This window comes from Pezoporus wallicus, unplaced genomic scaffold, assembly GCF_028554395.1.
Source record: "Pezoporus wallicus isolate ANWC-B61680 ecotype Strahan unplaced genomic scaffold, APGP_CSIRO_Pwel_v1 contig_8071, whole genome shotgun sequence".
Lineage (NCBI taxonomy): Eukaryota > Metazoa > Chordata > Aves > Psittaciformes > Psittacidae > Pezoporus > Pezoporus wallicus.
Window position 1 is genome coordinate 161712 of NW_026638403.1, and position 22569 is coordinate 184280.

General features: G+C 48.1%; 1 protein-coding gene across 2 annotated transcripts; it reads right to left on the reverse strand.

Annotated features, from left to right (window-relative positions):
• Nucleotides 1-2019: 2019 nt before the first annotated feature.
• Nucleotides 2020-21461, reverse strand: UAP1L1 (UDP-N-acetylglucosamine pyrophosphorylase 1 like 1). 2 transcript variants are annotated; one of them, XM_057410592.1, is made up of 9 exons: nucleotides 21158-21461; nucleotides 12918-13122; nucleotides 11204-11379; nucleotides 9828-10000; nucleotides 8845-9038; nucleotides 7932-8072; nucleotides 6263-6448; nucleotides 5436-5502; nucleotides 2020-4429 (listed from the first exon to the last, which is right to left on the reverse strand). In XM_057410592.1, exons 1-9 carry the CDS (start codon nucleotides 21432-21434, stop codon nucleotides 4343-4345), a joined length of 1506 nt encoding a protein of 501 aa, XP_057266575.1. In that variant the 5' UTR covers nucleotides 21435-21461; the 3' UTR covers nucleotides 2020-4342. The 2 variants fall into 2 exon arrangements, with proteins under 2 accessions (XP_057266575.1, XP_057266576.1); XM_057410593.1 differs by lacking the exons at nucleotides 2020-4429; nucleotides 5436-5502 and adding an exon at nucleotides 7112-7182 and having other exon boundaries at nucleotides 6309-6448.
• Nucleotides 21462-22569: the final 1108 nt, after the last annotated feature.

A 22569-nucleotide genomic window follows, 5' to 3' on the forward strand; every position in this document is an offset into this window, starting at 1 on the left:
AGGGCAGGTCACACAGGAACGTGTCCATGATGGGTTTGGGATGTCTCCAGAGAGAGAGACTCCAAAACCCCTCTGGGCAGCCTGTGCCAGGGCTCTGCCACCCTTAAAGGAGAGTTCTTCCTCATGTTGAGGTGACACATGTTGTGTGTTAGTTTATGGCCATTGCTCCTCATCCTGTCACTGGGCACCACTGGAAAGAGTGGCACCATCCTGCTGGCACCCATCTTTGAGATACTGATCTGCACTGATGGGTTCCCCTCAGCCTGTATCTTCTCTAGGCTAAACAGGCCCAGCTCCCACAATCTCTTATCATCGGAGAGATGAGAAAAGCCCAATGAGAACCCCTGACTATCCTTGTTGGTCTCTGCTGGACCCTCACCAGTAGCATCTTAACTGGTCATGCTCAGGAAGGGGTAGCACCCACCCACCTCGGGGAACCGTGCTCCAGTAAGGCCACAGCACCAGACACTGCACCCTGATAAAGAGGATCAGCTCCGTTCCACAGCATCGCTCCTCCTGCCAGCCTGCCAGGGAAGTGAGCACAGCAAAGGAAAACCCTAAACAACTATTGATTCTGAAAAGACAGAGAAGAGCTGTCTAATGTCATTATCACTCACCAGTGAGAACCCCAGAGACATGCTTTACAGCTGGCATCCCTCATCCCCTGCATCACACACACAGAGTCCTGGGCAGACAACACAGGCCTGAGAGCAGGCAGCTGAAATCTGTGAAAGGATGCATATGAGCGGGTGAAAATCAACTTAAGTAGTTGTGTAAACAACCCTTCCCTAAGATCCTGCACTGAATTTTGGTGCTCAGTAGGGTCCCCTTGTCCACGCAACTCCTTCCCTCACCTGCTTCCCCAGAGACCCTCAGCTGTCAATCCCTGTGCAAATAGTTCTCTGCATCTTCACCAGAGAGGAGGAGGGATGTTATCAGTGGGTGTAGAGGAACGGAGAGGAGCACTCTTTAGTGATGTACACATTGAGAGCCTCAACCTGACTGGTTTTGTAATAATGATTACTTCTAGATTGGGTTTGTAGTCCAACAGGAAAAGTAAAGAACTGAAGCAGTGGCTTTAAGTGCTGTCACTGCATTCACCTTCAGCTGTGTCTAACTATTTAATTAACATGCATCATTTGCGCCTTTAAATTTGGAATCTACCTCCACAACAGATTTCCAGGAAAAATGAAAATTTGGTTTTTTTTTCTGATCAAAAAAAAAACAAACCAACACCCAAGCAAACAATTCTGACAGGTGCGAACACTCTGCATAGACAAGTAGAGGAACAATTTAACAAAAGCCTGAAGCATGCATTTATTTTTAGTATTTGTTTTCCTATCACAGGAAACTACTGGTTCATATAGCTTAAAAACATATTAAAAACCCAGCAGCCTTCACGTGTGTGCCAAGAGAGAAACATGGAGCAAAATAGGTAAGGAAGATAGAATATCTACTTCTGACCTTTGCTGGGTTCAGCACTAAGCCCTCAAAAGAGGATGATCTGTCATTCATGAAAAAATGCCAACTTCCACCAATGACTGTTCTATAAATAAAGCCCAGTTTTAAAAGTGCAGTCACTGGGAATCCAAGCAAAAGCTGTGTTACAGTGAGTGCTCATAACCTATAGAGCAGCTGTGAAAGCCTGACTCAGATTCAGATCGCCCAATTCTACTTTCAAGAAAGGAAAAGCACAGACCACCCACAATGAAACTCCCTCCCCTCAGTATTCTGTGTTAAAAGCTTGAAAAAAAACCCCACCAAACAAACAGGAATGCAGGCAAGAAGAATCTTCTCTTTCCTGATGAAAATAAGACATCCACAATGTCAAACCCCATCAGGAGTTACCCTCTGCTGAGTTCCACATCCCCCTGTAACTCTGCAGCAGGGGCACTCTAGCCAGGCCATTAGTGACATGCAGTGTCCTGCAGCCGTGTTGACAATACCCATGATGTACAGGGACAAAGACAACAAGTGTATTTTCCTTATGGACAAGAAACACAGACAGACACATAGAAATCACAGTAACAACTTTATTATAAAAATCTTAGGTGTCCAAAAGTTGCTGGAGTACTAAGGGACCTCCCTTTGTTTCAGGTACTTTTTCATTTCACAATGCACACTAGAATTATTTTGCTATATACAGGAGAGATACTATTTTTCTTTTTTTTTTTTTTTAAGTTCTCTCAAAACTTTTTCTATGTTCCAGTTTAAAATGTGAGGAGTTATAGAAAAACACCCCAACAGACAAGGCATACAGCATTCTAATTCGGCTTCCCCTCAACAACAACCTCTAAAAGCAGTCAACAGCTCAGTCAGTGTACACATGATTAAAGCCCACAGGAACTGAAGTCTCAAAGCACTTTATAAAGAGCAATAGAAATATGCTTTCTTTGTAGCACAGTGCACCTTAAAAGGAGCATGTGCCTGAATCAACAAGCAATACTCAAAAGATGCAACACAATTTGTTGGCAGATTGTCCTGGTTTCGGCTGGCATAGAGTCTACTAGGAAGAAAATTAACTCTATCCCAGCCAAAACCAGGGCACAAATATAAAACTTGACTGACAGGAATGGAATGATCCATAGAAACACTGTGAAGAAAAATACAGAATTGAGCATTACAGGCAAACGCTTAATTTATACTAAAAATGGGAATTACAGATGCACGGCAAACACAGGTAATCAAAACTGTCACGAGCTGGTCTGCACATGCAAAAGACTCATTACTTCAGTGCATATACACCTTATACCTGAAAACTGCCACTGACATTTAGATGCTTTCTTTGGACAACATGAGCCTAATTACAAACTGTACTTACTCTCAAAGCCATTTTTATACTTCTCCAACATTCTGAATACAGCTTTCACATCAGCAATCACATGTAAGTTTTTTAAAAGCCACGTAAGTTATTTAAAAGATTTATGCTTAATAAAACAGCATCAATTCCTCAATAGAAGCAGATGCATGAAATAACAACATTCCAAATGAAGCATCTTCCTTCCCACCTTCCTTTAAACCTGATTTAGGGTATAAAGTGCTCTTCAAGCAAAGGCCACCCAACAGTACACCTGAAGCATCCTCAAAAGGGTGAAACCACTTTGGTGTGTTCTGTGCTTGCCTGGCACGAGCTTGCCAGGGCAGTGCCAAAGGCTGAACAGGAGCAATCATTTGTGGTTCACAGGCACCCTGGGATCCCTTGGCCAGGGCCAAGTTCACATGCTACATGCATTCTGACTATTAGTGTCCTTAATTAGATGACACTTATCTCTGCGTTATGGTTAGTAATGTATTTAAAAGGAAGGCATCTAAAGGATGTCCAGAAACTGTAGAAGGAGAAGCTGGTGTTTTACTGTGTGCAGTGGTCATGCAGGGATTGAGTCTTTTTCATTTGTTTGCTTTGGCTGAGCATTAAATTTTACCATCAGGATTTGTGCCTCTTACTACTTTCAGGTACTTTAAAAGAGTCCCTTTGAGGGATATGGAACATATGAAATAGAAAAATGGAAAGTAAAATAACTGTTATAGACAGAAAGAACAGAGGATTGCCGGGGAAAAAAAAAAAAATCTTCTTTTCAATAAAAAAACCTACAGCTGTAAAGAGCAATCAGTCAAAGCTTCATATTTCCATATATTTTTTTTGGAATGGCACCAGCAAATCTAGATATGCATACTACTTTGATCTGCTTTGGAGTCCAAACCTCAAGCAACGCTTACGCACAGCAGCATCCCTACCCACTGCAGACTGCGCGATCTGGTTAGAGGATGCAATTGCTGTACTGGATCTTCTAACCAGCACAGCCTTAGAGGAAAGATGGATCTTTGGAAAGAAAGGCCCCAGTACACAAAGTCATTCCATACTTTTCAGTATGGGGCCTCAAACTGATTCTTCACATGCGCACACAAATTAAAGAAAAAAAACAGTATCAGAAACCACCAACCTCACCAGCACAAACAAAATCCCTAACAAGGCACTGAAGTGATTTAATCTTCTTGAATGCAAAGCTGACTTATTAGACCCTGACTGTCTCTGACACATATGTACGCACAGCAAATAAAAAATACAAAATGTGTTTGGTACCCAGAAGGTATTAATAATCTTCATTCATATCCAAGTCTACAAAACAGACTGAGGTAAAAGGCACAGCCTTCGAAGTTACCAAACAGAACTGGTGAGCACGCATGTGTGTGCAGACACAATTGCTGTAATGATTTGGCATCAATCGATACTGCAAAGCAGTGTTTTTTATAATGCACTTCATAGCTGATATTTTAGTAATGTTAGTTCTTACAATGGACCTGACAGGCAGTATCTGATTTGAGAGAAAAGCCTCCCTCCTTTTCAAGAATTTCCTAGCATTTCTGCTTTGTTTTCATCAAGTACAAAGGGAGATTGGAAGTCTCTGTTCTTCACGTACGCTTCCAGACCCTGAGAACGTGTGAAAACAGTACTGTTAGGTTGTAAATGCATCAGACTGGTTATCTGCACTAGTTTTAAGTCTCTGTAATATCCTAAAAGAAAAACTGACTAGCCAAAGTCAAAAGATCACTGACAGGACAGACAACAGCAACAGTTTCCCCATTGACAGGCAAAATGTTTCAGCCCCATGCGTGGGTTTCACAAAGGAGAGGCACCAATAAGCCTTAAAACAATGGATCTCAAAAACAGGCTTCCTGGGGAGCGGCAGGCAGGGGAAGATGTATCCTTAACTCATATTAGAATAATATTAGCAAAGAAGAGTCAATTTAAATTGCCTTGTTTTCATTTTGTTCTCACAATGCATCAATTGCGACAAGTTCACTACCTGCACACAGAAACCCAGGAAAGATTTAGTTTTATGAACGCCCTTCTTCACAGCGTCCACATATCCTCCTGCAATTCACTATTTCTCAACCTGTCTATCCAGCACAGGGAAGCTCCTCTTGCTACTAAATGGAAGCAGCTTTCCCAGTCCCAGTTATTTGCAGAGGGATAACTTGAGAAATCTAAGATGTGGTTTCTCTAAATCAAATACACATATCACACTTCTCACTCAGTGCTCACTCACTGTGAGAGACAGACACAGACCAGCACACACTGAATACAGTGACCCAATGAATTTTGTAATTTGGATAGTCTGTGATTTTCATTCAGAAGATCTCAAAGTACTCGTAAGTCTGGATGAAATTTTGCAGTCTTGTTGCAAATCTCATTTTACAGATGGCTAAAACTGAGCATGAACAAACTGCTGAAGAGTAAATCACAATGGAACCAGGAATGTAACACTGTTGTAGTTTAAGCGCTGAACCCAGGACAAACACAAAGCCCAAAACCTAGTTCCCTTGATCTTACCATTTCTCAGCAAGCCCAGGCTAAAGAAATCCCCCATGTCTGGAATGAAATCAGATGCATACCTGCATGCTTAAAAAATACCTCCATAGACAGTTATTCTCACCTCTCCAAAGTAAGACACTAATGGAGATATCTCACACACAGCCGGAGCATCTTCAGTTCCTGAGAGACTAAAGAAGAGAACACAGGATTAACTTCTTGCTATGCTTAGAAATCAGTGCATCTTCTTAGAAAGCTCATCCAGAATAGGATATCCAGAAGGGTAAGACATTTGTTACATTCACATGCACCAGACATTATCCAAACACAAAGTGTGAAAGTAAAAGGGAATTAACAGGTCCCAAATATTTCTCACCAAAACAAGAACATCGCTTTTACTGGAGTACTTTTCAAGTAAAACAAACAGCTTGTGGGTTTATTAAACTATAAGCTGATGAAATAATAGCTCCACAGAGTAAAAGCAGCTCCCATTTAGAATGATGAAAGAAGTATCAGAATTGGTAATTGCTATAATAGCTGATCCTTAAGCCCTCCTGAAAATCTTCCTGGGCCATATTCAGAAAAGCTGGTGAAGACTACAGATTACAATTCCTGGCCTGGCTAAACCAGAATGATGGAAAAGGCTGCCCCTGCCTAAGGAGCTGCTATAGGAGGAGCCAGCTCATGACCCCAAAGGCAGGAATCTCTGCCAGACACAAAGCCCTGAGCACTGTGCATTACTGTCTGGAGCACTCACAATCAGTAATGGAGCAGAAGCTGTAATGGACATTACTCTGAATGTTCAGAAATGACCAGCTGAACAAGAATCATGCTGAGTCACCCTGGAGTCAAACTTATGCCTGCCTTTGTAGAGCACAGTACATGCCATTAGCTAGCTGGCGTGGCTGAGCAACCACAGGTAGGGAAGCTACAGATCACAGAGGTTCCTACCTGAGTTTCTCTGGTATCCTGCAACCATTTTCATCCAGAAATCTGGCCCCAGCCTTGAGAGCCCAGAGGTAATGCTGGGCCAGGAGGGCTTGCCGTGCAGTGGTGGGAGTGTCTTTGTCAGCTGTGTCTGCGTTTTTTAGCGGTGAGAACTCTTCTTCTCTCAAAACTTCAAATGCCACAAAATTCCTACCAACAAAGGGAGAAAACAATGATAATGAAAAAGCAAGCTAGCCATCAGCCCTGCTGATGCAACAACTTTCACGGGGAAAGGCTCATACACATTTTAGGAAGCAGCAATGTATCCAGCCTGGGACAGTCAAGCTGAGAAAAGCCCACCTCCCATCTGAACAGCAAAGAAGCACCAGGGTTGTATGATGGCAAAACACAAGAAGCAGCTCAGTGTCTGGGAACATAAGAGCAGCCTCACAACAGCTACGCACAGGTAAGAAGAAAAACAACAGTTCTGCAGAGATCCCCCAGAAAGCTCTCCAGGCTCTGGGAGGCTCATGGACAAAAATTCTCAGCCAAGAGCACAAGAAGATGGAGAGAGAAACGATGCCTGATGCACAGACACAGCCCTGGACACTTCAGAGCACCGCACCCCTGCTGCAAGAAATCACCACTGCACTTGTGATCTGTAGGCAAGGATCAACTCAGGACACCCGTTCCCAGGGATGAATGAGCAATATGAGAGGATTCACATTGAATGTTAAGTGCAGCCATTTCCCAGAAATGGGAATGCAAATTAAAGCAATCCCGTGGCAGCATCCATGTGCATTTCACGTGTGAAAGCAGCTGCCAAGCTGGTTTTGCAGTATTATGAAAAAAGCACAAGGAATCGCTGATTACAAGTAAGTCCTTTCAATGCTCAGGACTTGCCACTGCTTCCATCACACTGGTTTTGGCTTTGGTGCGTGACACTTCATTGAACACGTCAGGAAGCAGAGACTGATTCAACCCTTGAGCTTTCTATCCTAAAGTAAATCATCTGAAGAGAAAAATACTGTCCCCAAAGAAAGGTAATTCAGTTTGCATGAGGTCTTTTTCTACCATTTATTTAAAACTACAACAGAATCCTTACTGCTGAATTCCAGACTTCTGAAAACAGTTTTTGTAAGAACACTTATGCTAAATTCCTAAATTATTAAAATCCCACATTGTTTAAACAAAAAGTACCCCTGACTGCACCAACACCAGGGCAGAGCACACTCAGTGCTTGGCAAGTCAACACTGACAATTTCACAGCAACAGTAACTTGGCCCCACAGCGCTTAAACGACCTGTTTTCTTTCTGAGCACTAAGGGTGTGAGCACCTAACCCATAACCACAGCTGCAGTTGCCATGGAAGCCAGAATCCTAAAAGACCCAATTTCTGCAGTCTCAGCATGGGCTTGTACTAAACGTTGGCTTTGTGCTCAATTTCCTTTTTATTCTTTCTTTACCAGGGCTGGCAGAGGCTAGACTGGCCTCCACATCCCCAGTGGAATGAACATGGCCCCTCTTGGAGCCAGTAGCATGACTGTGGTGCTGGAGCTTCATGCAGATCCAACAGCCTTTCTAAGGAGCCACCCACAAGCATACGCTCCCTGGCAAGGCCCATTACAACCTACAGTCATTCAAACAAACACTGAGGAGAGAGAAGAAAAATTAAATCATGTCTGCCACTAACTTAGAGAACTGGAACACATCAAATACAAACTTCTCCAGCTTTATCCCATTCGGTTTTAGTGGTTTTACCAGATTTCCCTCCTCATCAATGTAGGGCACTTTCTTTATGGCAACATGATGCTTCAGCTGCGGCTCATATTTCCTGCAAAAGGAGAAGGAACAAGTTCATTTACTTCCTGCCCACTTAGGAAAAAGTAGTACACTTCTGGGAAGGAGATGCCTTATTACAGCTCCGAGTCATCTTTCAGCTGCTGTGGGTGTTGCTCTCTCCAAACTGATCCAAGCCACATCCAGGAAACACTGAGCAGAGCAGCCCAGCCAGCAGGACTCCCTGTACCAAGGTAAAGCAAGAGGAGAGGGAGGACCTAGCGTGGAGCTGAAATTGTTACCTAACCAGAATGACAACAGAGTACAGCAGATCCCACATACAAGGGTGGATCAAGCTCTTCAGGAAGGTCGTACAGCTGCTCACTGAATGCCCAGCATCACATCTCCATCTCCCAACACCAAGGAGCACAGTCCTCCCCCAGCTTCACCCTCTCCTCCAACCTCTTGTTATCCCAAGGGAGGGTATGAGTGACATTGTCACTGAAAATCCTCAGTGTGAGGCTTCATCACTGACCGTGCTGCAGCCTACATGGCTGCTCAACCTTGCAGGCCCAGGAAGGTCATGCACTGGTATATCTCTGTTGATTTAGCTACAGAAAAGCATGCCACTTCTTCACTGGGTAAGGCCTGAAGAGCACGCTGGGGCTGTCAGAAAGGGGATATAGCTGTTTTGAACCGTTTGGAGAAGAGAGGAGGTGAAGAGCAGAGCAGGAGGCACCCATAATGAAAGTTAGAGTGGGAAATGAGAACACCCTTGGAGGCACTTCTGGGCTGCATAGCTGCCTAGCAGGTCTGCTGGAACTTACTGGGCCACTGTTTCCAGGAACTCAACCGTGAAGAAGTGGTTACAGATATTGCCAGTATTGTACATCAGTCCCCCATTGGGACTCTGCTGCTGCGCGGTCTCCAGGCTGATCTCACTGTACTCCACCACTTGGTAGACCCCATCCACACAGCACACCACCCCAACAGGCTCTGTGGGGTAGGCCTTCTCCACCACCTGTAGCCATAAGACAGAGGGCTATGACAAGGAGGAAGAAAATCCCAGCACTATTCCAACTCCAAACAACAATCCTATAGGACTGTTTTCCACTGATGCTCTGGCACCTCAGGAACAGGGGCATGACAGTGCTGGTGTCCAGAGTAGCCTGGAGCCACATTTTGCCCAACAACTGGCCATAAAGCCCAGTACTGCTCAGAAGACAACCCAATTAAAAGAAATCAAGATACTGTAGGACACTTTTCTTATCAAAGACTGGGACCTGGCATTAAATGGAAAATGTCTGCGGCTATTAGCCTTCAGTGTTAATGATTAAAGTAGTATGTATCTTTCCTCAGGCACCTGCTGCTTTAGGGTGACAAAACTCAGGCTGGTTTGGCTTTCCCCATCTTCCACAGCAGCGCATAAGGAATGCTTTCATTAGTCTTAAAGGTGTATCTATAAACCACAACACAGTACAATACAGCTTCTAGATAGGACAAGAGCCTTTGCAGAAAGGGCAGGGCATAAGCAGGAAGCAATTCCAGTTTGTAATTCCCTGTGCAGTTACAGACCCTGCTCTGCTGGAAGTTTATTTCCCACTGTACTCTGGGAAGAGCAGAGGACACCAAAAGGTAGGGATTCTGAATGCAATGCAGGCAGCGAGCAGCTCCTCTAACAGCTTGGAGCAAGCTGCTGTTAGAGGTGTGAACACCTCAGCTCACCTAAGCACACCCAGCCAGCAGCTTCCAGGCACAGTCAGACCTTAATTCCCCATGGGACAATGTCCCAGTGTTAGCACCGCTTCACCTTTGCACCGCAATCTGCCCCTTTGGAAACACAGAAGCCTATGAAGACTGGATCTGCCATTTTCACGAGGATATTGTCCACACAGTATACATGGACGTACTGGATTCCACGCTGCTTCATGTCATCCAAAATCTTATTATCCACCAAAGCACGGTATAAGCCACCATTGCCATCTATAACACAAGAGAAAAGAGAAAGACCTGGTTAATTAGTGCCTTTGTAAGGGTTTTGGAGCTAAAAGAGCTATTTAACAGCAGAGCAGGGAATGCTCTCTGGCCAAGAGTCAGTGCTACCAGGTTTTATCCCCAGCTTTGCCACACAGTTCAGGGAAATCTCCCCTGCACACCTCAGCTCCCTCACTGGCAGTAGGACCATGGGGACCAGCTTCACAGAGAAGCCTTATGACACTTTATGAAGCCTTATAAGATCCTCAGAGAGAAAACACTAAAAGGCAAAACATTATATGGAGGGTGGGAAAAGCCTGTTACATTCATTATCTTCAAGTACATATCATACTATATTTTTAATCATATTAAAAACTCAGCTTGGAGAAAAAGACAAGAATAAATCTTATTCTCTTTTTATCTTTCCCCCACAACTTCCCAATGCCTTTTTAAAGGGCTTGAACTGCAGCTGCACAAGATACCTGCACATTTGCTCCTCAGAGATCACCCTTTCGAAGTTCTTCCTTTGACACTCCTGTCAGCTCTAGAAAACCACTTTGCAGCCACAAAACTGCATCACTGCAACATGGCCACAGCCAGGCTGTCTTCACTGAGTCTCTTACCATGTCCAGGTTAAGAGGAGAACTTTACTAAGAAGTGAGACACTTGCAATTGTTTTGGCGAGTTAATCTTTTTTACCCGTTTCCAGCTATCAGCCTTGAACAGGAGCCTGGCTCCTGGCAGCTTCACCGCTGGGAGGCAGCACCTCAGGGACCTCACGCTGGTTGCAACTTGCTCTTGACCTGTAGCTGCACCACTCCTCATCCTGCCAAAGCTGCCAGACTTCCAAAAAAACCTGCTGTGGGTGAATCTCTGGGAAGACCAGAACAGAGATTGCTGCACTTTTGATCGCCAGCCTGAAACACTGAACTGAACCCTCCCACGCTCATCAGAAGCACTAACACTGACCCAGCTGGAGAGAGATTTGAGCAAGCTGCTCTGGTGGAAGGTGTCCCTGCCCATGGAACAAGTTGGAACTGGACAAGCTTTAAGGTCCCTTCCAACCCGAACCATTCTGTGATTCTATGATTCTATGACCTCCAAAGACTGCTCCATGTGCCAAGGCTGGTAGCAATTATCAACATGATGGCTGGTAGCAATTATCAACACATATTACATTACTGTACCATGTAAGAGGAAACAGTGGGGTACCTGGAGCCATGGCAATTTTCCCTTTCTCTTCCAAGATGGCCTTCCCATCAAAGGTGACAGCGGGCAACATCCTCTGTTCAAACATGATCACGTTGGATCTATCCAGATTGAAGTAGTTGTGTTCTACAAAGAATTCCTCTGTCGGCCCCAGTGTGAACTCGCTTGTCATGATGTACCTGGGTAGAAATGGGTGCTGAGTAATGAGCAAGAAAAGCATAAGCAAAAGACAAAACTACAAATGGAACAGAAAAAGGAGGAAACCCAAGAGTGCTAAATGAGAGACACTACAGTGACCTGCGATAGACAACTGAGCAGCAGAGCTCTGCTCCAGAACTCATCCCACAGGGACGCTGCACAGGGTCTTGTGCATGATTCTACCCACAGACTTAGCTCCAACCAGGACAGAATGTTCTCTACATGTGAATGACATCTGGATGAGCTAGAAAACAAGGCAAAGGACAGTACAACAGCCTCGTTCACCCCAGATTACAGATGATGTAAAGTGCCTAAAGAAGCATTGAACAGCATGAGGCGCTCAGAATGAGCTGCAAGTCCTCAGCAGCTCAGCCTGCCAGTGCCTCTTCTGTGCCAAGGCCAACAGCAGCATTTTCAAATACTGGCTGCAGGAACTGTTTTTCTCGTAGCTTGCTTTATTTCCTCGTTTCCTTCCAACTCCATGTTGCTGCTGTTTTTCGCTCCACTATCTTCCTTTTTCAACAGTAGCTAAGAGCCATCTTCATCATCTACCTGTCAAGCACTTCAACTATTGGCAGAGGTATACAGCGTCCTCTGCGAGCATGCCAGGGGAATCAGTCCCTTGCACAGGAAAGAGCCTGGACCTCACACACCCCCCAATGTACATCTTTGCAGCACAGCATAGACTAGGCTCTGGTGTGCTGTTGTAGCCAGCTGCCTCCTCAGCCCAGAGAGAGGAACTGTAAACATCAGCAGATGTTGCATCTTGCAAATAATCCATCCTGGGTTCCACCAGCACCAGGGAGGGTGCATTTGCAGCTCAGATCACAAGGGTATCTCTCCAGAACCTAACAAAGACCACTCTGCAGAGAACATTCCCAGAAGTCTGCTGCAGCACCTTCCTCTCTCTCACCCACCACATCCTATAGGGAATTCATATTTTGCAACATACACAGAGCTAGTCTCTTTTGAAGCCTTTTGAAGGTTTTTGAAAGCTGCCAGAAGAGACAGATGACAGCCAGCTGTAAACAACAACAGCAGGAGGCAGCCTGGAAATGGAGCATGACAAGTATTTACTACTTTTTTGCTGTTGCAGAAAGTGCAGGCAAGAAGGTCTTAGAAGGTGAACTCCAGGTAATCTCTCCCTCCATGCAGTAACCTGAGAAGGCACAGCACAAGTGGATGACAACTGCTGGGAGGCATCCAGAACAGGCCCTGAAAAGTGCTCTGCAGAGTGTTGTCAGGGACTGTGCTTAAAAAGACAACATGATACAGCAGTGAGGGTAGTGGTCAGTGGTCCAAGGACAGTGCTCGGACCCTCAGATCTGCAGACACAGACCTGCCACTTCTCATCCTTGTGCACCCTCCTCCAGCTCCTGGCATCACAAATCTTGCCAACTAAAGGCTCTCCCTTGATAAGCCTCTCTCCAACCCCCAGGAAAATGCTTCTAGAAAACCACACAGGCAGGACTGCAATACAGATGCCTGCAGAGTAGGTCTCTGGTTCCAGGTCACCTACCAGGGTATGGCACACTTGCAGTGGTGTCTCTGGCCAGCAAGCTGTTCCACTTTATGGATTCTTTCTGCTTGGATCTGATACAAGGTCTTGCCACTGGGCAATCCCACGTTGTACATGCCCTTGGGATAGCTCACTCCCAGGCGAGTTCCTTGACCTCCAGCCAGGAGCAGCACTGCCACCTTGTTCTGCGAGATCTGATGCAAGCCTGAACAGGAGAAAGAAGCCCAAGGGAACATAAGAATCACAAAAGCAATCAACACCCCACGGTCTTCTGAACCTTTCTGCAGAGATCAGGCAGCAGCCAGAAGCTGCCAGTCCAATGCCCACTGCTGGTGGTTCAGAGAGAAACAGGATACTGCACGCGATGAAAACATTCATTTCACCTCTCTGATGCAGCAATTTCCTCACCTAAAGCAGCAAATTGTGTAACAACTGCAAACAGCCACGAGCTACAGCTCAGGAGGTTCAAACTAGAAACTGGGATAAAAACTCTTTACTAGGAAGGTGATGCTTGATAAAGCCATAGCTGACCTGACTTAGGGCTGGATATGGTCCTGTTCCAAATAGAGGCCGGACTAGTGACCTCCAGAAGTCCCTGATCACCAACATTTCTACGTCCCAAAGAAGCAAAGTCTCATCTTCAGTAAAGCACAGGCATTTCTGGAATCTACCTTGATCAAATCTCTGTACTTATGCTTCAGTTCCTGTACAACTGCAGTCAGGACCAGTAATATAGCCAAGCCTGCAGAAGCCACAACTCCCATGATCTAATGAAAAGACAGTATCACTTCTCCCAACAAAACAGGAAAGTCCAGAACTTAGGGAAGGACCAGAGCACATAATAAACCCACAGCTCATCCAGTTTTTGTTCCTTGCCTTCTCTCAAGCTAGCAGTCAGTAATGACTGACAACCATGAGAAAGATTTTTCCTTAGGGAACACTCTGTGTTCCTCAAGGAATGAAGTGAGCTCTGGGACTGCCTCGATTAAAAGTCCCAATCTGTTGCTGTACAGGAGCTATCAGAGCCTTCCGCACCCTAACACAAGTCCAGCACACATCACTGAGCCTGCCACTGCTCTCTACAGCCCCAGCCAGCCAGTACTTCCCCCCATCCTCTGAGGAGAGGACTAACACCCAGCTTTAACACACCGGGGACTAGAAAAATCCTGACTTGGACTGAAGATACTGAATTTCAGAAAAACAGGATTGGTTTTAAGCTCATCTTTAAATAACTGACTGTTTAAATGAGCAATAGAGGGAAAATATCAACTGTTGTTCTAACAACCCGGCTGGGCTTTAACTCTGTTCAAAATCTAACTTTCAACAATAAAATCAGACATAAGCCATCCATGACACTGCACGAACACTAATGACCTCTCCATGCTTACAAGTCACAGTCCCACCACAAGAGCAACACCATGTTTCTGTCTAAACAAACCTCTTCTGAAGAGGCTGGAGATGACAGCTTGGGCACACTGAAGAGGGTTCTGACAGCTCTTTGCTGCAGAGCAAGCTTTGACTTCACAGGACCCCGTAAGTGCTTGTTCACCTCTAGAGATCTGCATTCCACCCTCCAAGTGGGATCGGAAGAGCTCTCTAGAGGGAAACCTGTAGGAAGGTGGATGTCTTGAGGTTTCTATGTTTCAGGAGGGCCTTGGGTAGGGGGTGAAGCTTGAATAGGTTTTAACTTGAGATTTACAAGGCACAGACAATGGCACTGGTGAGCTGTACAGCAAAGCAAATAAAATAAGCCTAATTTTATGCAACAAACCACAAGGAATTAACAGCTCCTTTGCATCTTTATTGAACTTCCTGTCACAAAGGCTTAAAACACATAGCAGGGGGCTAAGGTGGTAGTACACCACTACTACCTGCACCAGTCCCCAGCACATGGTTTGCCATTGTGTGCTCAGCAGGCTGTTTGCCAGGACACAGCATGATGCTGGGAGAAGGGAAGGATCCTGGCAAAAGGCCACAGGATCAAGGATGGTGACTGTCCCCCCAGTACAACCTAGCACAGAGGCAGCCAACTCGTGCAGGACACAAGCCCAGCACGGTGCAGCCCTGGAGCACACAAACTTGGGTAAAACCTTCCTTCCGACCAGCCCATTCTCCCTCGCGTCCTTTCTCCTCCCCATGCAGACACAGATTCATCAAAGCAGCAGCCAGCTCAGCATCAGACCAGCCAGGGATGCTCAGCTCCCAGCTGGCCCTTGAGTCCACATCCCTGCCAGGACATCACCTCGGCTTGTGCCCGTGCCTTGAAGCAACAGCAGTGGCGTGGAGCAGGAAGGAAGTACAGGCCAGTGGGGGGTCAGCAGTGATAACAAAATTACCAATGGGAGAGGAAAGTCACTGTGGTTAGAAACCATAGCCAAACTCTCAGGGCACTGTTATGGTAGCTGTGCCTGTCCTGGGACAAGGCAGGGAGAAGACAGTTGCAGCTATAGCTGAAGCAGTGTTACCACAAGCAAGGATGTGGTTATACAGATCCTGACCATTCCCTTCCTAGGAAAAGGAGTAACAACTGCCATGGTCCTGCTGAGCTCAAACAGCATGGGGAGCTGGTTCACCACTCCACAAGGCAGTGCCACTCTGTTGACAAACCTATCCCTGAGGAAGCTTGATCTTGGCCTCTTCTCAGTGACGATAAGCCTCTCATAAAGCAAGATAAATAGCAGCGTCTGAGCAAAGAAAAGCCCTTAGCTATGAGCACTGGCAAGAGTGTACTTGCTGTCATGCCCACAGCCAAGGACAACACTGAGTGAGTCACTATCCAGCGATTCCCAACCACATTCCAGTTAGGAAGCTCACAATGTCCGTTCTCAGAAGTTTTCCACACAGTGATAAGAGGATGGAATCTGCCCAAGGGTGATTTGGCATCTCACACTCACCTCCCAGAGGAGCTTCTTACTGCAGGGACCAAAATCTCAACCTAAGAAGAATTAACCCAAGTCCGAAGCAGCACCACTGATAGCATGAACTGCGTCATTCTCTTTTTCTCTTCCCAAAATCCAGCCGATTGACAGGGCCATATTCCTGGGAGATGCCAGCCCCAGCAAAGGGACTCTCCTTCCCATAATTTATGATATTCCCAGTATTTCTGGTGCAACCCTACAACTACTGGCAAGTTCTTCCTGATTTTAGGCCACCATGAAGATAATATCCCCCCAAACCTGAGTAAGTAGGTCTGCTCTGACTTCCCAACTGTAAAACTACTAACGTTCACATCTAAAGTTCATACTGACACATCTTGCTGCACATCAATCCTGCAGTAAATGGAAATATTTATCCCTCTTCAAAACCAATCCATCTTATTTTCTGCAGTGCATGAAATACCAACAGCTCAACCAAACAAGAAAGGGAAGATGTTTTGGCTGTTGAGATACCCCCCAGTGCTGCACTAAGCCTTACTCTGCATAGAAAGTAAAAAACAAAAATAGATTTTGCAGGAAGAACAGACTGAATTCTCCTGCTGAACAAGCGCATCAGCCTGGTTATAGGAGCAGTCAGCAAAAGAAGAATAAAGCAAAAAACCCCAAAACATTAATTCAGATAACCAGAACAGCTCCTCAAGCCTCTGACAGAATCAGAGCTCCACTGCAGTCCTTGCCTAAGGCTTAGATTCCGTTAATAAAACATTTACAGAACATAAAAGGTCTGTGCTTGATTTACACTGTCATCCCTGAGGCTGCCTGGAAAATGCGTTTGCTTAACGTTTGTGTTTAAGGTATGAGAACAAATCTGACCACGCTGAGTTTCATTGTCTCAGAGACAAGAACAATGACATCTATTTTTTTCAACGATCAAAAAATACCTCTGGTGTTCCCAAGATCGTCACCACAGAAACGTGGTGGAATAACTCACATGATCGGAGTGCTGCAGTGGATGGCTACAGGCCCTTCAGAAGGGATAGGCAGGGAAAAAGAGGTGGTGGGGATGCACTGTATGTCAGGGAGTGCCTTCAATTCAGTGTTGTGAGTGACAAGGCTGTGTGTTTAGGGGTGAAGATCAGGGGAAGGCCAACTAAGCTGATAACCTGGTAGAATGTTATAGATCTATATAACTGTATAGGTTATATAATATAACTGTATAGGTCTATAATAGCTATAGACCACCTAGCCAGTATGAAGCTACAGATGAAATGTTCTCCAAAAACTGGGCCAAGTTTCATGATTACTTGCCCTTGTTCTCACGGGGGACTTCAACCTACCAGCTGTCTGCTGGAATTACCACACAGGAGAGAAGAAACATTCCTGGAGGTTCACAGAGGGTGTGGAAGATAACTCCCTAACCCAGGTGCTGAGTAAGCCAACTAGGGGAGACAACTGGCTAGATCTGCTGTTGGCAAACAGAGCACTGGTGGGTGATGCGATGGTTGGAGGCTGTCTTGGGCAACCAAGATTGAATTTTCAATCCTTGGAGAAATCAGGAAGAAGGTCAGCAAAACCTGCACCTCAGACTTCCAGAGAGCAGCCTTTGGCCTGCTTAGGACGCTGGGTGGCGGAATTCCTTGGAAAACATTACTGAAGGATAAAGGGGTCCAAGAAGACTGGACACTTCAAGAATTAAATCCTTAAGGCGCAGGATCAGGCAGTCCCTATGTGCCAAAACCAAAACCGGTGGGGAAGAGACCAGCCTGGCAGAACAGGGAGGGAGTGCTGGAACTCAAGAAAAGAAAGTTTATCACCTGTAGAAGAAGGGACAGTTACCCCATGAAAAGTACAGGATGTTGTTAGGTTCTGTAGAGAAAAAGGTAGAAAGGCAAAGGCACAGACAGATATAAAACTGACCGTTGCCATAAAAGATAATAAAAAAATACTTTTACATATGTATTAGAATAAAAGGAGGGCCAAGGAGAACCTCCATCCTCTGCTGGATACTAGGAGAAACCTAGGGACTGAGGACGACGGAAAGGCTGAGTTGCTGAATGCTACCTTTGCCTCAGCCTTTAAGAGTCACGCTATCGCCAGGGTACTCGGTTCTCTGAGCTGGATGGCAGAAATGGGGAGCTAATTGAAGTCCCCATAATCCAGGAAGAAATGGCTAGAGACCTCCTCCTCCACTCAGGTATACACAAGTCTATGGGGCCAGGTGGGTTCCATCCAAGAGTGCTGAAGGAGCTGGCAGAGGAACTCGCTAAGCCACTCTCCATCATCTATCCACAGTCCTAGGTCAGTGTAGTGGGCAGGTCCCAGAGGATTGCAGGTTGGCCGATACGACATCTCCACAGAAAGTAGTGGCCTTGGCAGAGCTGGGAATGGTTGGACTGGATGAGCTTAAATGTATTTTCCAATCCAGCTGATTATATGATTCTGTGACTAAATTTTGGGTAGCCTGGTCCTTTTAACCACCACTTTTTATCACAAAAAGAGAGAATGGGAAAGGAGGAGACACCCCTTCAGCTGTTTAGTCTTTGCAGGGAACACACTGCAGGTGAGAACTGCTGGGAATGTGGACACCCGTGGACAGAGCTCAGATAAGCTCAGTTCAGGGGTTACCCTGACCTCACACCGGGGGCTGTGTCAAGCAGTGGGTCAGGGCTGCTCACCCTGCTCCCATCCAGCTCCACACCACAAAAAAAAAAGAGCCTTTAGGGGCCTGCATCCCCACAGGGACCCCCAATCCCCACAAAGCCTGTGCCACTGATGCCAGCTCCACTAGGAAATGCTATGCCAGGGCACATGGACACTCCGGGATGGGGCCATGTTCACAGGGACACATGGCACAAAGTCTCACTCCCAAGTGCCCTCCTCTGGGAAATAAAACCAAGGTCTGAATCCCATCACCAGCATTAAACTGGATCATAAAAACACACCAAAAGGAAAGAGAAGGACAGCATGTTCCCTCCTGGGAGAGATTAAGACATACTGCCTGCAGGGCTGGTGTGGCTCAGGGCCACCAGGCCTCAGGGCCAGGGCAAGCTGACTTGTACACATGGCCAAACATCCCAAACACACCAGACCTTCTGGACTCTTGCAAGCATTGCAGTGCTGCAGTTCTGCATCCAGCTCTGGGACCCCCAACATAAAAGGAATGTGGGGCTGTTGCAGCAAGTCCAGAGGAGGCCACGGAGATGCTGCGCTGAGGGCTGGAACAGCTCTGCTATGGAGCCAGGCTGAGAGATCTGGGCTGGGTCAGCCTGGAGAAGAAGAGGCTCCAGGGAGAGCTTTCCTTTTCCTGCTGCAGACAGGCACAGGGCAGACACGCCAGTTCCTCATTGGCTCAGCAGGCTAGAAGATCAAGGAACCAGTTTGTTAAAACTGTTAACTGTGCAGCCCTGACCTAGACCCCTGTGCCTCTGGGATTCAGGGGTCCTCTTCCTCCTCACCGCAATACCCTCAAGCAAGAGGCTACAGGCACCATCCCAGCAGGTTCCCTGCCAAACCCCACTGGTTACATCTGAGCGTCTGCTGTGTTATCGGCTGGGCGCTGACACCCTCCTCAGCTGGGCTGCAGATGTAAGCATGGCTGGTGGATCCCTGGTGGGACCAACCACAATGCGGCCCTTGGGTTTCCTCTAACTCTGTCCATCACTGCTGAGCCCCATCAGTGGAGTCTGATGTAGCAGAGAAGCTCCCCATTACCCTGCCACTTCTGTTTCTGCTTTTGCTTGGAAATTTTTACTCCGCTGCCCACACAACCCCACATCTTCGCTGGAAGTTTTAGGTGAAGGCTGTGCAAATGCTTGCCACAATTCAGCAACTGTCTCTCTGACCACAGCTGTTTTCTTCAGGCTTCCTTTTTTAATAGTACTGTTCTATTTCCCAAAGAAGGAGGGAAGACACATCTGAACCTTTGTAAACAAATAAAACAGAGTACATACAGGATATCCATGTAAAACATGTGGTCCCTTCCCTGTGGAGGGGAAGAGCACAGCTCACATCAAGCCCATCTTTCATATGCCTACAGGGTGACCAGGGAAAGCCACCAGCATATACCAGGCTCCAAAAAAAACTGGATGCTGGGCTTTCCAGGCTTCTTCTACACCACCAATCTACTCTGCTCCCACATTCCATCCCCCTTCTGCATCACACATGGCAGAGTCTGGACAGGGCTCCACACTTACATGAGAACTGCCTCTGCATCCATCAGTGGTCTGAAAGATAGTGTGTAGCCCCCTATTCCAGCAGCAACAGTGTCCAGTGCAGGGACTTCACCTCTTAAGCCCTGGGGCCCCTAACACAAAAGGGAAGTGGAGCTGTTGGTGTCCAAAGGAGGCCACGGAGATGCTTTGAGGGCTGGAGCAGCTCTGCTCTGGAGCCAGGCTGAGAGAGCTGGGCTGGGGCAGCCTGGAGAAGAGAAGGCTCCTGAAGGGGAGACCTGAGAGCAGCTCCAGTGCCTGAAGGGGCTGCAGGAAACCTGGAGAGGGGCTTGGGACAAGGGCCTGTAGGGCCAGGCCAAGGGGAATGGCTTTAACCTGCCAGAGGGGAGACTGAGATGAGCTCTTAGGCAGAAGCTCTTCCCTGTGAGGGTGCTGAGGCGCTGGCACAGGGTGCCCAGAGAAGCTGTGGCTGCCCCATCCCTGGCAGTGTTCAAGGCCAGGTTGGACACAGGGGCTTGGAGCAAGCTGCTCTAGTGGAAGGTGTCCCTGCTCGTGGCAGGGGTTGGAGCTGGAGGAGCTCTGAGGTCCCTTCAATCCAAACTATTCCAGGATTTATTCTATGATTACATCCACCCGCGGGGCACGGCGTTATCCCCGGTCCTGCCAACCACGTGCTCTCCAGCCTCAGGCTCTATATTTAACAGCTAACAGCGGAAATTCAATGTCACAGCCCTAGAGCCTCCTCAGCCCCTGCCGTGCACCGGGATGCGGCTGCCGTTGCCTGGGGCCCGGTGGCACTGCCATAAGCCCAGATCTCCCCCCCACCGCCCGCCCCACTGTCACTCTCTGTCCCACTCGCCCTCCCCGCCTGACCCCGGTCCCAGCACCGCGTGGTGCTGAGGCCCCCGTCTGCGCCCGCGCCAGGCTCTGCCGGACGCACTCGCACGGAGCCCCCGGCCCCGCACGTTCCCGCGGGGCCAGGCCGCGCTCTCCTAGGATTTTAGGGCAAAACTCGGTATTCTGGCACCGCATGGCGGACGTGCCGCCCTGGGGCACCCTTCGGAGCGGCGCTGGCACAGATGCCCTGTGCCCTCCGCCCCGGCTCCGGCTGACGGGTTTGGACCGGGGAGACGCTCCAAGGCCCCGGGGCCAGGGCCAAACTTAGGCCCCTCTCCGGGACCACGGCCCCGCTCACCTTCCGCTTCCCAGCGCTCCAGCACGGCGGGGCCGCTGCGACGGGCGCTGCCCAGCAGCCGGGCAGGGAGCGGCTCCATCCGGCCGTCCAGGCACTCCGGTGGGCCCCGCTGGCGGGCCCCGGCCGCCGCCGCCATCCGGCAGTGCTCTCCCAGCCCCGGCGGCAAAGCGGCCAGCAGTGCGCCGCGCTGCGCCGGGGACAGCTCGGCCCAGAACCGCAGCAGGTGGCTCTGCCCGCACCGCGCCAGCCGGTCCCGCACCTCCTCGGGCGGCTCCATGCAACCGCTCCCTACCCGCCGGATCGAGCGAGCACAGGGAGAGCGGCGGGACCGCCCCGCCACGGCCCCGCCCCGCCGAGCAGCTCCCACCTCCCCGGGCCCCTTTGAGGACCCCGGCGTGCTCTGCTCTCTGCTGCCTGGTGTCCCGCTGCAGCCGCGGGAGGTCTTCCCTGAAGCCTTGCGGCCCCCTCTGAGAACGTGGAGCTGCTGGAGCGAGGCCAGAGGAGGCCAAAAAGATGATGCGAGCGCTGAAGCAGCTCTGCTCTGGGTGCAGAAAGTTGAAGTCATAAAATTCCAGACTCTTTGGGTTGGAAGGGACCTTAAAGCTCCTCCAGCTCCAGCCCCTGCCACGGGCAGGGACACCTTCCACTGGAGCAGCTTGCTCCAAGCCCCTGTGTCCAACCTGGCCTTGAACACTGCCAGGGATGGGGCAGCCACAGCTTCTGTGGGCACCCTGTGCCAGCGCCTCAGCACCCTCCCAGGGAAGAGCTTCTGCCTAAGAGCTCATCTCAGTCTCCCCTCTGGCAGGTTAAAGCCATTCCCCTTGGCCTATCACTACTGTAACAGTCCAGTCACCCCCCCACTACAGGTTTGTCCTGCTGCACAGTCTACTGGGCTGATTCCAGAACCCACTGCACCCATGTGGGTAGAAATTTTCTTCTGTAAAGCACTGCAAATAGCAGCAGGTGGGATCAAATATATGAGGCAGGACAACCTGAGGGAACATGAAGGAGGTACAAGACTCAAACATGCAGGTGGAACAGGAAAGAAATTAATCCTTAAAAAAGCTCCAGCACCCTGAAAACAGAGAGACAGCAAACCGTGCTCTGTCAGGTGTAAGAAATTCCACCAGGAGACAGGCAGAGCTGCCTGTGTTTAAGGCCCTACATCAGTCTTCCATGGCAGGACTGTTCCTGAACGCTGCCTTGAGCCGCTCCTGCAAGATGGCTTCAGCAGCAGCAGAGTGAGACTTACAATAGGACAGAGCAATTGCTGATAGATTCTAACGGGAGGACTTGCAGCATCTGTCACACTTTGATTTAAACCCCGGATGACTCCCTCTACTTACACTGTGTGAGACTCCATCAGCAGAAGGGCAGGAAGGTGACGCCACACGAGTGACTGACATTTCCTA